We start from the raw sequence: 15,919 nt of genomic DNA, 5'->3' as shown, positions 1-15,919 counted from the left end.
CATAAACCAAGATCCTATGTGAAGTACTCTTTACACATGTAAAAGAACCCACAGCTAAGAATAACATTACAACACAGTGCAATACAATCATGATCAGAGCAGTCAAGTAATGGTATCATCACCAGATGGAGAAAAAAAAAGAGAAAAAAAAAAAAAAAAACAGAAGAGAGAAAGAAAAAGAAATATATCCTTGCAGAAAACAGTACAAAATACAGCATCATCATTCGTCTATCTAAATGCCTTGTCAAATACAGAAAGACAGAGAGTCAAAGACTGAAGTCAAATGAAGTAGAAAAAAACCAAGGAACCAAGCTACTTAATCCTAAAATCAGAAAAAAGTTTGAGGTACCTGAGGACTGTGCTAATTTTCTTTTTCTTTGTTTTTATCATTCTTATCATTCTTCTTCTTCTTCTTCTACTACTTCTTCTTGCTCTTCTTCTTAGTATTATTATTATTCTTATTACTTTACAAGGAAATTCTTAACCACAATAAGATGTTAAAAATGCAGGATAATTTTTAACACATTTCTAAAACATTTAAAATAAATGTTTGTTTGTTTGGATTTGATTTGATTTTATTTATTTCTTCTTTTTTTTTTCTTTTTTTTGTGTTTTTTAAACCGTCTTAGTGATGTTGATCTTTTGATTCTAAGAATGTGTTGCATCTGTACATCAAGTTTTGTACCAGTCAGCTGATCATAAATATAAAGATAAATAGAAGAGAAGAAAAAGACAAGGTTCAGGTCAAGATAACCATATACAAAGATTTCATATTCTACACACGACAGTCGAAACAGAACAAAAAAAAAAAAAAAAAAAAAAAGGGGGGGGGGGGGGGGGATAATCTTGTCCAAACAGGCAGAATGTTTCTTTCTCCAGCATGACCTTTTGATCAACATCAAATATGCATCAAAACTAAACTAAAACTGTTTTGCAGACCTTTTCACCCCCCCCCCCCCGCCCCCCCAAAAAAACAAAAAAACAACCCTCCACCCCCCCTTCCCCTGGCAATCAAATCCAAGTTCAACATGACTGATCTTTCTCTAACTGAATGAAACCAAGCAATCACCGGTCCAAGCAACATTCACATCAGTCCAGGAGCATGAAACAAAAGAAACGCAACCAAAACCCAAAGCAAAAAAAGTGCAACTGTCTGACTGACGCCACACACAATGCAGCGCTTGAACATCTCTTCCAACGGGCGCAATAGCCGAGTGGTTAAAGCGTTGGACTTTCAATCTGAGGGTCCCGGGTTCGAATCACAGCACCTGGTGGGTAAAGGGTGGAGATTTTTCCAATCTCCCAGGTCAACATATGTGCAGACCTGCTAGTGCCTGAACCCCCTTAGTGTGTATATGCAACCAGAAAATCAAATACGCATGTTAAAGATCCTGTAATCCATGTCAGCGTTCGGTAGGTTATGGAAACAAGAACATACCCAGCATGCACACCCATGTAAGGAGTATGCCTGCCTACACAGTGGGGTAAAAACGGTCATACACATAAAAGCCCACTCGTGTACATACGAGTGAAGGTGAAAGTTGCAGCCCACAAACGCAAAGGAAGAAGAAGAAGGACATCTCTTCCACTGAATGCCAATCATGTTTTAAACTGGAAACAAAACAACAACAGCAACAACAACCAACCAAACTGAATAACAAAACTTACAAGCACACATACTTGCACAATAAATTCAAAGTGGAATAAAGACATACACCCACAGTGGATGTGTGAAAAAAAAAATCACCAAACATAAACGTCACAGGATGTTTTACCTGCAACTCCATGCAGTAATGAAACAAACATCTCCAACCCTGTCTAGTGCAGGATGGTTCCTCCCGACATGTTCAAAAAAAAAAAAAAAAAAAAAAAAAGGCAACAACAAGTTATAAAAAAAATCTTGGAAACAAATATGTGGCATCAAGAAAACCAACACAGAATCCAAACTCTTGGACACAAAAATGCAGCATCAACAAATCCAACACAAAACCCAAACTTCTGAGAAACAAAACCGGCAAAACAACAAAATGAACATACAAACACACACACACACACACACAAAAAAGGCCAAACTCAAGTCCCACACAGTTACCACAACACAAGCCTCAGGGGGAGTGGGTGTTGGGGGGGATCGGGGGTGCTGGTTGTTGTAATTACCTCGACGCTGAGGTCTGCAGGAGGAAGGTGAGGGGGCAGTGTACACCTGCACCTGTGTGGAAGAGGTCACGCTGCTACTGCTGCTGCAGCTGCTACCTTCGCTGGTGCTGCCTGCGTACTGGGGGGCATACAGGCTGCCCGTCCTGGCTGCTTGGTCCGGCAGACAAACACCGGTCAGTGGGGGGAGAGCACACAGGGGGCTGGGGAGGTGGGGAGGGTGGGGGGGGGGGGGGGAGACTGGGAGGGAGGGAGGGAGGGAGGGAGAGAAGGACCAAACACTGGACACCTTTTCCATGAGGAGATTAAGGAATAGTATGAAAGCTGCTGTGAACATTTGAAAAGAATAGGATGACAGGTACTGTGAACATTTGAAAAGAATAGGATGACAGGTACTGTGAACATTGGAAAAGAATAGGATGACAGGTACTGTGAACATTTGAAAAGAATAGGATGACAGGTACTGTGAACATTGGAAAAGAACAGGATGCTGGTACTGTGAAAAGCTGAAAAAGATGAGAGCTACTGTGAAAGGTTGAAAACAACAGGATGAAAGTTACTGTGAACAGTTGAAAATAATATGATGAAGATTACTGTGAAAGGTTGAAAAGAATGAAAGCTAACGTGAAAGGTTGAAAATAATATAATGAAAGTTACTGTGAAAGGTTGAAAAGAATACGATGAAAACTGGTGTGAAAGATTGTTTTAAAAAAGTGATGAGAACTGCTGTGAAAGGTTAAAAAGAATACAATAAAAACTGCTGTGAAAGGTTGTTTTAAAAAAGTGATGAGAACTGCTGTGAAAGTTAAAAAGAACAGAATGAAAGCTGTGAAATCGAGAAACCTGAGGGAACTTTCAACATATGACGTCAGTAAGAAGAAAGATAGCTTGTTCTATGATAAATGGAAAGACAAAACATAGCGGGAATGTAGATCACCTTGCAAGGACAAGCCCTAAGAAAGATGGCTTGTTCTATGATAAATGGAAAGACAAAACATAGTGGGAATGTAGATCACCTTGCAAGGACAAGCCCTAAGAAAGATGGAAAGCAAAAGAACTCTGATAGAAGAACACTATTATCCAGAAAACAAGCATGAGGGCTTGACAGCGGTAAGTTCAGACCATTTTTCAACAGATCCTCTAGACTGGAGCTGAGACAAAAGAAACTTTAGAGATAAAATAATAATAATAATAATAATAATAATAATAATAATACAAAGGAATCTGGAAGAGCTTGAAAAATGAGAATCTGAGAAGTTTTCAAATTACATTACGGGAAATTTAGAGACTTTCTATTTTTCTTTTCCAAGGCTTATGTGAAATATGTGATCCGTTAAGGAACTTGAAAACCAGGCTACTAAAGGAAAAGTCAAAACAGATAATTCCATTGCAACTAAAGTGTCTGGCTGGAAAACAAGCTTTAACAGACAAGCCTAACAAACAACCTAGAAATTTGCAACAAATCAAAGGAGGGCAGATTTCTTATCACCAAGAGCAGAACAATATCACAGAAACTGATATCAAAATAGGAGAATATATTTGGGGAGTTTTCTGGAGGGGGGAAAAAAGGAAAAAGTTAAGTGCATGATACCAGGTACGAGAGTGACAGGAGGTGAAATCAGAAGATGAGAGGAAGAGAGTTATGTAGATAAACGTCACAAAAAAAGACGTGGTTTTTTTTTTTTCTGTTTTCTAAATATCGACAGGAAGCATCACACACCTGGCATTAAAAAATAACACCACCTGAATACAAGGTGGACAGATGTCTGAGGACCACTCCAAGATGAGAAAAGCAACAAGGTAACTGACCAGTCAATCATTCAACTAGCTCTGTCCAAGACAAGTACAGCACATACCATCACCAGCAGTCTGCATACTAGTAAACATGACAAGTGAAATCTGAAGCTTTCTAAAGGATTAATATATTTTCAAGAGAACAGAGAAATGCATATAAAATGTGGTTAATTCTAGCAAGACAGGTTGTTATTTGTAATATACGGTATTCACATTTTAAATGTTAGTTCTGATCACTTTAATTCAGACCAACAAACTAGCTTTGCTATAACCGTGCATGGTAGACATCTAGCTCTACTGCAAAATTTTAGGACCTTAGTAATGTAATCTACATAATGCATTGTATATACAATATATACAATATAGTCCATAGATAAATGAATAGGTTGAAAGTTTTATAACATTCAAGCAAATATCACAGTGTCAGCTTACAAACATAGAATGGCAATAATAACTACACATAAAAATACAAAGAATATGTATCAAAAACTGTTATAAAAATGCTAAAAATATATAAACAGAAATATGTTAACGAAGTCCATGCAAAGATATATGCCCAAACCACAACAACAACAACAAAAAAGCAAAAAATATCCATCCAAAAGTAATGTAAAAAAGTATAAGTGCCACCAGCAGAGTAAGAAACAGATGACAAACAGATGCATTGTTGCTGACTGCATCACACAACAACCTCTTCACTTGCAGGCAGTTGCAAAATGGGACCCATCTCCGCCCCTTGGATAAATGGCGTGTTTTCATGTGCCTGTCCCTCTCCACCTCCCCTCTGCTGAGACAAAGCCTCCAGCCTCAAACTGAGCGGGTAAGGTGTGTGCAAGTACTTCCGCCTTTTCTCTCTGTTCACTTCATAGCCGGAGTACTCAGAACCCTGAGTTGGGGCTGCTTCGCTTCTGAAAGCGAAAACTCCCTGTCGGGTGCCTGTGCTGTTGTAGCAGCTATCATCATGCAATAAAGGCGGAGGTGTCCATGCTCCATGCACATCCACAGGCACCTGCACGAATTCATAGCTAGCTGATGTGAAGCCGTCATCATAATCTAAGCGGCTTGCGTTGTCATAGTACCCCTGAGGAGTGCTGTAGTTAGCAAAGAAAGCAGTGTGGTTGTTAGGCTGCGCAGAAAAGAGAGGCAGAGGCTCAGAGTAGGGAAACAACACAGGATGAGGCTCAGAAGTTGTGATGGGGGGAATATCACCATCAACAGGCAGAGTGAGGGAGGGGGGCTGAGGGGGGGAAGACGGGTAGACACCAGGGAGGGAGGGCAGGAACTGAGGAGGGGAAGGGTGGGACAGAGGGGGGATGGGGTTCAGGTCCCAGGGCTGGGTGTAGGAGGGCAGTCGTGCATCTGCCCCGCACATCATGTCAGGCGAAGGAAGGCAGGGCAAGCAGGTAAGCATGCAAACAGACAAGTGACCATGCATGGGTAGGCAACAAGGTAAGCAAGCACACAGGGATCTAACATGCTGACATCAGGGAACACTGAATTACAGTATTCTGGTAATACAGGAGGAAAGCAGACAAGCAGTGCTTTACAAACACATGCAACATACATGCCAAATAGGACAACTAAAAACCAAAAACCAACAAAAAACAAAACAAAACAAAACAAAAAAACCAAACACACAGACATGGACACAGAGTGTGAAAAGAAAACCCCATACTCAACGAACACACACAAACACACATATACATACAACTCTCTCTCTCTCTCTCTCTCTCTCTCTCTCTCTCTCACACACACACACACACACACACACACACATACAAAAACATGTACAAAATGGAAAGGGGTGGGCAACTGCAGAGAAAAAGAGCAACAATGGCAAGATAAGAATAAAAAAGATGAGAGAACCAAACAAAACAGAACAAAGACAGACTACTGATAACGATGAACAACCAGGGAATGACTCTTTCTGCCACTCACACACAGGCAAACACCTCAATGACAGGGGTGACTGCACGCTTAACTTCTGTTCTGTAGGTACGTGAGATCCCTGGTTCAAATCCTGATCTTGCCTGGTGGGATACTTGGGCAGATTTTCCAATCCCCCAGCTCAACATATGTGTAGACCTGCACATGTCTTGACTCCCCTTTGAGGTATCTTCTACATCGGATCCCTCGACTCTTTAAGTCATTATGGTTCTTCTTCTTCTCCTTCAACTCTGGAGTCATTAGGGCTCTTCTTCTCCCTCAACCCTGAACGATGAAGAATCATTGAGGTTCTTCTTCTCCTCCCTCAACTCTGAAGTCATTGGGGCTCTTCTTCTCCTCCCTCAACTCTGAAGAGTCATTAAGGTTCTTCTTCTCCTCCCTCAACCCTGAAGTCATTAGGGTTCTTCTTCTTCTCCCTGAACTCTGAAGTCATTGGGGCTCTTCTTCTCCTCCCTCAACCCTGAAGTCATTAGGGTTCTTCTTCTTCTCCCTGAACTCTGAAGTCATTAGGGTTCTTCTTCTCCTCCCTGAACTCTGAAGTCATTAGGGTTCTTCTTCTCCTCCCTCAACTCTGGAGTCATTAGGGTTCTTCTTCTCCTCCCTCAACTCTTAAGTCATTAGGGTTCTTCTTCTCCTCCCTCAACTCTGGAGTCATTAGGGTTCTTCTTCTCCTCCCTCAACTCTGAAGTCATTAGGGTTCTTCTTCTCCTCCCTCAACTCTGAAGTCATTAGGGTTCTTCTTCTCCTCCCTCAACTCTTGAGTCATTAGGGTTCTTCTTCTCCTCCCTCAACTCTGGAGTCATTAGGGTTCTTCTTCTTCTCCCTCAACTCTGGAGTCATTAGGGCTCTTCTTCTTCTCCCTCAACTCTGAACTATGAAGATTCATTGAGTTATTAGGGTTCTTCTTCTCCTCCCTCAACTCTAAGTCATTAGGGTTATTAGGGTTCTTCTTCTTCTCACTCAACTCTAAGTCATTAGGGTTCTTCTTCTCCTCCCTCTAAATCATTAGGGTTCTTCTTCTCCTCCCTCAACTCTGAAGTCATTAGGGTTCTTCTTCTCCTCCCTCAACTCTGAAGTCATTAGGGTTCTTCTTCTCCTCCCTCAACTCTGAACAGTCATTAAGGCTCTTCTTCTCCTCCCTCAACTGTGGAGTCATTGGGGCACCACGCAGAAGAACTGTTTATGTGGCGTGTCTTGGGCAAGTGAAATCTGGTGAAGCCCATCCATCTCCAGATCTGATTTTTTGTGTGTGTTAACTTTACTCCCCACATGGCAGGTTGCACTTGGTTACATGGTTACAAGTAGAACTTACAAGAACTTCTGACCTGCACTCATGCAGAAGATGAAGATCCCATAATCCACGTCGTCATTTCATAGGTTATGGAAACTTGAACATACTCAGCATGCACCCACAAAGAGCAAGCAAAATGTTTTTCGAATGTATAAAAAATAATGACTGAAAGCCAGTAATGAATATGCATAAAGTAGAAACAAAGTGACCAGACAGAAACGTCAACCAAAAAAACACACCAAAAAAAACTTTGTAAATACAACACTATGGCAGCAATAAAAATCAAAGCATGTGAGATACTTGCACACCCAGCATTGTATACACAAGCAAAACAACCCATTTCATCATTTACGACTGATTTCCACGATGCTTCTCGTTATCACCTATGTTTCAAGTGTTAAATATAAAAACAGGACGCTATGTACAAAAAGTGACAACAACAACAACAACAGGATGCTGTGATGCAGGGTCAAAGGTCAGGCTGCTGTCTACTCACCATCGGCCCCTGTAGGAGAATGGAGAGCGATCTCTGCAGGAGACATCTGGGCACACTTCTCCTCATAGTTGACCAGCTCTTGAAGTAGGTAGGCAAAGCATGGACGCTCCTCTGCCCCAAAGCTCCAGCACTTCTGCATCAGACTGAACCTGCATGTACACACACCATAGATGTCAGCCTTTTTTCTTTTTTTTAAAGGATGGATCTTTGCAGAAACTGTCTTCTCTAATGTTTCCCTTTTTCCATAGGTATGACATCAGAGAGTAGGCCTTGAACAGGCCTGTCAAGCCACAACTGATGCTGCACCAGAAACATCACCCACAGCATGTCTCCATAGTCTTCCCAGACTGAAGGATGCCTACCACTACTACTAGTACTGCTAACATAAGAGTGGCAACATCATTATTAGGTTTTCAAGTTATTTGTATTTTCTTCCAGCGAAGTGCTTGATTTCTTTCAATACAGTTTGCTACTTGAGCAGCAATTCTATTGTAAATAATCTGTTTTGTTTGCATTTGCAATGTACAATGTTTGAAATACTCATATCAAACTTGTCTAATCACATGCATTCATGCTCAGATGATAACCCTGTAATCTGTAAATGGATTCCTTTCTTCAGGAAATGTTCCTAGCGGTGGCTTTCCAGCTTTGATTTTAGCTGATGGTTCTGGGTTGCCCATGACATGACACGACATACATATGGGCTAAAGGCCTTCAAAGTAGTAGGTCAATGGAGACAGAAAATCAAAACTACAGCACTGGCCCCTGACCTGAATCTGTCATCAATTCATTTCTATGGCTAAATAATCATAAATAAATACCCTCAGCTCTTTTAATAGCTTCTTACATCCATCATATGACAATACTTAATTCATAAGCTCTAAAACAAACCATAACTTGCACATCTCATACTTCTCAAAACAGAAACTACTGTTCGACTTGGTAACATATCATCATGAATGAACACCTGATAAGCCTACAGACAATGAAATGCACCACCACCACTTACATGTCGTCTGTGCATTTCTCCGGCCTCTCCAGTTTTCCCCCAGCCCGCACAAAGTGCAGGACCTCAATGTTGGTGCGAGCAGGATACGGCTGTTGGCCCAGTGTCACCACCTCCCACATCAGCACTCCAAAGGCCCTGAAACACCACACCGCATGTGTGACGAAACACCAAGTACCCGTGTTACATGTGTGATGAAACACCAAGTACCCGTGTTACATGTGTGACGAAACACCAAGTACCCATGTTACATGTGTGATGAAACACCAAGTACCCATGTTACATGTGTGATGAAACACCAAGTACCTAAGTTACATGTGTGATGAAACACCAAGTACCTAAGTTACATGTGTGATGAAACACCAAGTACCCGTGTTACATGTGTGATGAAACACCAAGTACCTAAGTTACATGTGTGATGAAACACCAAGTACCTAAGTTACATGTGTGATGAAACACCAAGTACCTAAGTTACATGTGTGATGAAACACCAAGTACCCATGTAACATGTGTGATGAAACACCATGTACCCATGTTACATGTTTGATGAAACACCAAGTACCCATGTTACATGTGTGATGAAACACCATGTACCCATGTTACATGTGTGATGAAACACCATGTACCCATGTTACATGTGTGGTGAAACACCAAGTACCCATGTTACATGTGTGGTGAAACACCAAGTACCCTATTACATGTGTGATGAAACACCATGTACCCATGTTACATGTGTGGTGAAACACCAAGTACCCGTATTACATGTGTGGTGAAACACCAAGTACCCGTATTACATGTGTGATGAAACACCATGTACCCATGTTACATGTGTGATGAAACACCAAGTACCCATGTTACATGTGTGATGAAACACCAAGTAAACACGTTACATGTGTGATGAAACACCAAGTACCCAAGTTACATGTGTGATGAAATACCAAGTACACATGTCACATGTTTGATGAAACACCAAGTACACATGTCACATGTCTGATGAAACACCAAGTACACATGTCACATGTCTGATGAAACACCAAGTACACATGTCACATGTTTGATGAAACACCAAGTACACATGTCACATGTTTGATGAAACACCAAGTACACATGTCACATGTCTGATGAAACACCAAGTACACATGTCACATGTTTGATGAAACACCAAGTACACATGTCACATGTTTGATGAAACACCAAGTACACATGTCACATGTTTGATGAAACACCTAGTACACATGTCACATGTTTGATGAAACACCAAGTACACATGTCACATGTTTGATGAAACACCTAGTACACATGTCACATGTTTGATGAAACACCAAGTACACATGTCACATGTTTGATGAAACACCAAGTACACATGTCACATGTTTGATGAAACACCAAGTACACATGTCACATGTTTGATGAAACACCAAGTACACATGTCACATGTCTGATGAAATGCAAGGTGTTACACACTTGATGAAACACCAGGATTATTCACAATATCTACCTAGTAAGTTTGCTTCACCTGTATACTGCAAAGTCTGTTCTCGTGGATTTTGTTTCTGCTGACCAAGGATTAAATATATGAGTATACATTTTGTTAATCATAGTTTTTAGTACAGGTTTGTTTCATAGTCGCCATATCTTTTTCTTCAAAGAAACAAAGAAAGAAAGAAAAAGGGAAAAAAAAACTTGCTTTTTTTTTTTTTGGTTTTGTTTGTAAAACAAAGCATTTAAAACAGTCTGTTTAGTGTTTCAGAGCACACACAGAGAAAAAAGTGGATCCTGCTAGCCTTAATACTAGACATGTTAACTAATGTATTTGACAGTCAAGCTTTCATATCCTATCATATGCATCACACTGTGATAACAGATTTAATGTGATGATAACGGCGCAGTACCCTTCCTTTCCCTCCAGTATACCCTCACCCCCAGTCCAACCAAACATGCCATGTTTGTGTGAACGATCTTACTTTTATGATGGAATGTTTTGTGGTCGTTGTTTTAATCACTGTTTCCTAAAATTAAGATTTACTTTCTTTTCTTCCTTACAATGAACCTGAAGACCAATTTCTCTACTCTGTTTCAGAAAACAAAGTGACTGGTTGATTGAATGATTGGTTGATGTTCTGTGTGTAGCTCACCAGATGCAAATTTCTGTACTGTTTTAGACAATAAAGTGACTGACTGACTGACCGACCGACCGACCGACCGACTGACTGACCGACCGACTGACTGACTGACTGACTGACTGACTGACTGACTGACTGACTGACTGACTGACTGACTGACTGACTTATTGATGTTCTGTGTATGGCTCATCAGACGTAAATTTCTGTACTTCATTTCAGACAATAAAGTGACTGACTGACAGACTGACTGACCGACCAACCAACCGACCGACTGACTGACCGACCAACCAACCGACCGACTGACTGACTGACAGACTGACAGACTTATTGATGTTCTGTGTATGGCTCGCTAAACGTAAATATCTGTACTTCATTTCAGACAATAAAGTGACTGACTGACCGACTGACCGACTTATTGATGTTCTGTGTATGGCTCACCACAGGCAAATTTCTATACTCCTGTTTCAGACAATAAAGTGACTGACTGACTGACTGACAGACTGACTGATTGAAGCTGTATGTGCATGCCTCACCAGATGTCGGACTGCGTGGTGAACACCCCGTCCACCAGACTCTCCGGGGACATCCAGCGCACAGGCAGCAGCCCCTCTCCCTCCTTGCGGTAGTAGTCGTGTTTGTAGATGTCACGCGCCAGGCCAAAGTCCCCAATCTTCACCACCATGCTGTCCACGTCCGGACTGGACACCAGACAGTTCCTCGCTGCCAGGTCTCTGTTTGGGGGGAGGGAGAGAGAGTGCAACAGGTGTGTTAGAAAGAACGGAACAGGTGTTGGAAAGAAACAGAACTGGTGTAAAAAAAAAAAATATATATACAAGCATTAGAAAGAATATAACAGATGCTAGAAAGAATGAAACAGGTGTCAGAAATGGCAGAACAGGTGTAAGAATAGAACAAGCATTAGAAAGAATACAACAGGTAATAGAATGAACGGAACAGGTGTTAAAAGAATGGAACAGGTGTTAGATAGTATACAACAGGTGTTAGAAAGAATGAAACAGGAATGGCAAAACAGGTGTAAGAATTGAACAAGCGTTAGAAAGAACACAATAGGTGTGTTGTTAGTTTCAGTTTCACTTTCTCAAGGAGGCATCACTGCGTTCGGACAAATCCATACACGCTACACCACATCTGTTGAGCAGATGCCTGACCAGCAGCATAACCCAACGCGCTTAGTCAGGCCTTGAGTGCATGCTTACATATTTGTGTACCTATGAAAGTGGATTTCATTTTACGTAATTTCGCCAGAGGACAACACTCTCGTTGCCATGGGTTCTTTTTCAGTGCGCCAAGTGCGTGCTGCACACGGGACCTCGGTTTATCATCTCATCCGAAATACTAGATGCTCAGTTTGATTTTCCAGTCAAACTTGGGAGAAAGGGCGAGAGCGGGATTCGAACCCACACCCTCACGGACTCTCTGTACTGGCAGCTGAGCGTCTTAACCATTCTGCCACTTGTTCAATTCTTACTTCTGTTTTGCCATTTCTGTTTCATTCTTTCTAACACCTGTTGTTTACTTTCTAACACCTGTTAAAAATGACAAACCAGGAGTTAGAACAGAACAAGCATTAGAACGAATACATCAGGTGTTAGAATACAACAGGTCCCTGTGGGGGAGAGTGCAACAGGTGTGCTAGAAAGAATGGAACAGGTGTCCGAAAGAATTGAACAGGTAAAGAACAGAACAGGTGTTAGAGAGAATGGAACAGGTGTTAAAGAGAACAGGACAGGTGTCAGAACAGAGCCAGCATTCGAAAAAATACAACAGGTGTTAGAAAGTATATAACAGGTGTTAGAACAGAACAGGATTTAAAAATAATAGAACTGGTGTTAGAAAGAATGGAACAGGTGTTTAAATGGAGCCAGCGTTAGAAAACAAAAATACAACAGGTTTTAGAATACAACTGGTGTTAGAAAGTAAACAACAGGTGTTAGAAAGAATAGAACAAATGTTGGGAGGAAAAAAGAACAGGTGTTAGAATAGAAAACCATTAGAAAGAATACAACAGGCGTTAGAAATAACATAAGAGGTGTTAGAAAGAACAGAAAGGTACTGTGACTGAACATATTCTTGCACACCGATTGATCCCATTGGATTCTACAGAGTTAACTCTTTCCATACGAACGGCGAAAGAGACGACGTTAACAGCGTTTCACCCCAATTACCATCATCAAAATATTGCAAGAGGAAGGCTCTTATACTGAAGACGTGAATGTTGACAAAAAATACCACAATTCTGACGACGGAAGCTAAAGGTTGGGTCATTCAGACACCCACTGGACATCCGAGGGGTCTGTGTAGAGGAGAAGAGAGGACTGGCCGTACTGAGTGAGTTAAGGTAACTAACTAACGCCAGTGCTTTGCACGATGTGTGCTGTCCGGGCTTACCTGTGTACAAAGTGCATGTCCTCCAGGTACTTGCAACCTTTGGCCACATGCACACAAATCTTCACAAGGTCTGGCAGCTGCAGCTTGGCAGGTGTCGTCTGAAATAACACACCATCAGAATCTGACAGCCACTGTCTAATATGTGAACCGTGCTGTGTAGCTGCTTGTTTCACAGTGAAGGACTATGACTCTGAAACTAGGAGGCAAACTTGCACTGGCTCTTAGTGCTGAAGCCTTGGGGGCTAGCTGGCCTTTGGGAACCATCCCAACGCCGACTGTCCTAAACCCCTCTTGGCCGAGAGAGTGGGGATTAACTTGGGCATGACACTCTCCACTACAATCAAAATTTTAGCCCAGATAGTTGGGACAGTAGTTGATCCTCTGCTGATCTGATGGTCATAGTCAGACATGACTGACTATTATATACACACGCATACTGGGATAAATTATTACCATAAATTCTTCCGTTTGCAAAGACCACTTTTATGGAATGTCTTTCCATTTCCATTCAAATGTAATCACATTGTAACATCAAATCATACATAAGAGTGTAAATCATCACCATAAATTCTAGATTTGCAAAGATCATTCTAAACTGCTAAGAATGTCTTTGCATTTGTCAAAAACTCTGTTTTTGACTCTACTATCCAAGTGATAATTTGATAGAGATGTTATATCACAAAATATACCAATTCAAATGATTCTATGGAGAACAAAATCAGTCAACAAACACCAGAAAATCTTTCTAAACACATGACTGTAAAGCAACATAAAAAACAGACAAAACAACAGAAAAAAAGAGGCAGATAAAGATGTAATGACTAACAGAAATTATGCTGAGGGGACATTAGGACAGAGATGGGACAGTTTCCATTTCAGTTTCTGTAGGATGTATCACTGTGTGCAGAAAGATCCACATATGCTACACCACATCTGCTAGGCAAGTAACACAATCCAACGTACTTAGCCAGGCCTTGCATGCATACCTACATACTTATGTAGCCTTCAGAGTGGATTTCTTCTAAAGAATTTTGCTAGAGGATAATCCTTATGTTGCCATGGTTTCTTTTACAGTGTGCCAAGCGCGTGCTGCACACAGGACCTCAGTTAATTGTCTCATCTGAATGACTATATGCTCTGTTCGATTTTCATGTCAAACTAAGGAGAAAGGGCAAACCCAGGATTCAAACTAAGATGTCATGGACAATATACTGGTAAACATCTTCATCATTCTGCCACAGTCCTCCTGAAAGCACACCAGTCATCCACTTACTGAGGTAGCGCGTGAAGACCTAAGGAATGACAGAAGATCCCCCCCCTCCATCAGCTCCATAATGATGAAGTGTGGGTCATTGTCTAGACACACTCCCAGTAGACCCAGAATGTGTTCGTGCTGAAAGTTCTTCATCAGTATTGCCTCTTTCAGGAACTCCTCCTTTTCATGGTCAGAGGCGCTCTTTCGTAACGTCTGTAACAATGGGGTGTAATGTGTAATATGCAGCACACAAATATTAACAGAATGGTACACACACACACACACACACACACACACACACACACACACACACACACACACACTCACTGAACACCTCTGTACACACATTAACACATCAACATCACATCAATAATGTCTCACATTATTGTGACCCCTAAAAAGAATAAAAATAGAACAGAATAAAACAAAATAAAACACAGAATACAAACACAGCACATACACAGACTTCCCTCCCACGAACACACAACCATTCACAAAAACCCACACTTCTACACATGCAATGAACACACTGTCATCCAAACAAACAAATGAATACTATATAAAAACATGACCACCAATTGTCCACATCACCTCCAAGCCTTACTCATTTCTTCTTCTTCTGCGTTCGAGTGCTGCAATTCCCATGTTCACTCATATGCACACGAGTGGGCTTTTACATGTATGACTGTTTTTACCCCGCCATGTAGGCAGCCAGACTCTGTTTTCGGGGGTGTGCATGCTGGGTATGTTCTTGTTTCCATAACCCACCGAACGCTGACATGGATTACAGGATCTTTAATGTGCGTATTTGATCTTCTGCTTGCATATACACACGAAGGGGGTTCAGGCACTAGCAGGTCTGCACATATGTGGACCTGGGAGATCGTAAAAATCTCCACCCTTCACCCACCAGGCGCCGTCACCGTGATTCGAACCTGGGACCCTCAGATTTACAGTCCAACGCTTTAACCACTCGGCTATTGCGCCCGTCCTTACTCATTTCAACCACTAGGAGTCTACAGCCTTGGCAACATTCCCTGTCTGGTGAGTTTCTGCTGATCTGCATGAAGGGGTACATCGCTTGAACTTCAATATCTCAAAAACAGTTCAATGAAATCTTAATTAACTCTCTCCATACGAATGGCGAAAGAGACGACGTTAACAGCGTTTCAGCCCAGTTACCATCATCAAAATATTGCAAGCGGAAGGCTCTTATACTGAAGAGGTGAATGTTGACAAAGAATACCACAATTCTGACGATGGAAGCTGAAGGTTGGGTCATTCAGACACCCAATGGACATCCGAGGGGTCTGTGTAGAGGAGAAGAGAGGACTGGCCATACTGAGTGAGTTAATTTCACTACAACCATCAATGAATGATGATTCCAGTACAGATTTGTTGATATATATCTGGGTCATAATCACAACCAGAATACATATATCAC

General features: G+C 41.5%; 1 protein-coding gene across 1 annotated transcript in view; it reads right to left on the bottom strand.

The window, feature by feature from the left end:
- The window catches only part of LOC143297673 (proto-oncogene tyrosine-protein kinase ROS-like), a 62,304-nt gene that overhangs the window by 6,864 nt on the left and 39,521 nt on the right, over positions 1–15,919 (bottom strand). The window contains exons 30-35 of the mRNA XM_076610093.1: positions 14,494–14,688; positions 13,221–13,318; positions 11,345–11,542; positions 8,692–8,826; positions 7,683–7,831; positions 2,158–2,304 (exon numbers count right to left, since the gene is read on the bottom strand). Of these exons, the coding sequence (XP_076466208.1) occupies positions 2,158–2,304; positions 7,683–7,831; positions 8,692–8,826; positions 11,345–11,542; positions 13,221–13,318; positions 14,494–14,688 (922 nt within the window). The remainder of the gene's footprint in view (positions 1–2,157; positions 2,305–7,682; positions 7,832–8,691; positions 8,827–11,344; positions 11,543–13,220; positions 13,319–14,493; positions 14,689–15,919) is intronic.

This window comes from Babylonia areolata, chromosome 23 (assembly GCF_041734735.1).
Source record: "Babylonia areolata isolate BAREFJ2019XMU chromosome 23, ASM4173473v1, whole genome shotgun sequence".
Classification (NCBI taxonomy): domain Eukaryota; kingdom Metazoa; phylum Mollusca; class Gastropoda; order Neogastropoda; family Buccinidae; genus Babylonia; species Babylonia areolata.
This window is presented reverse-complemented; position numbering and strand designations above follow the sequence as displayed.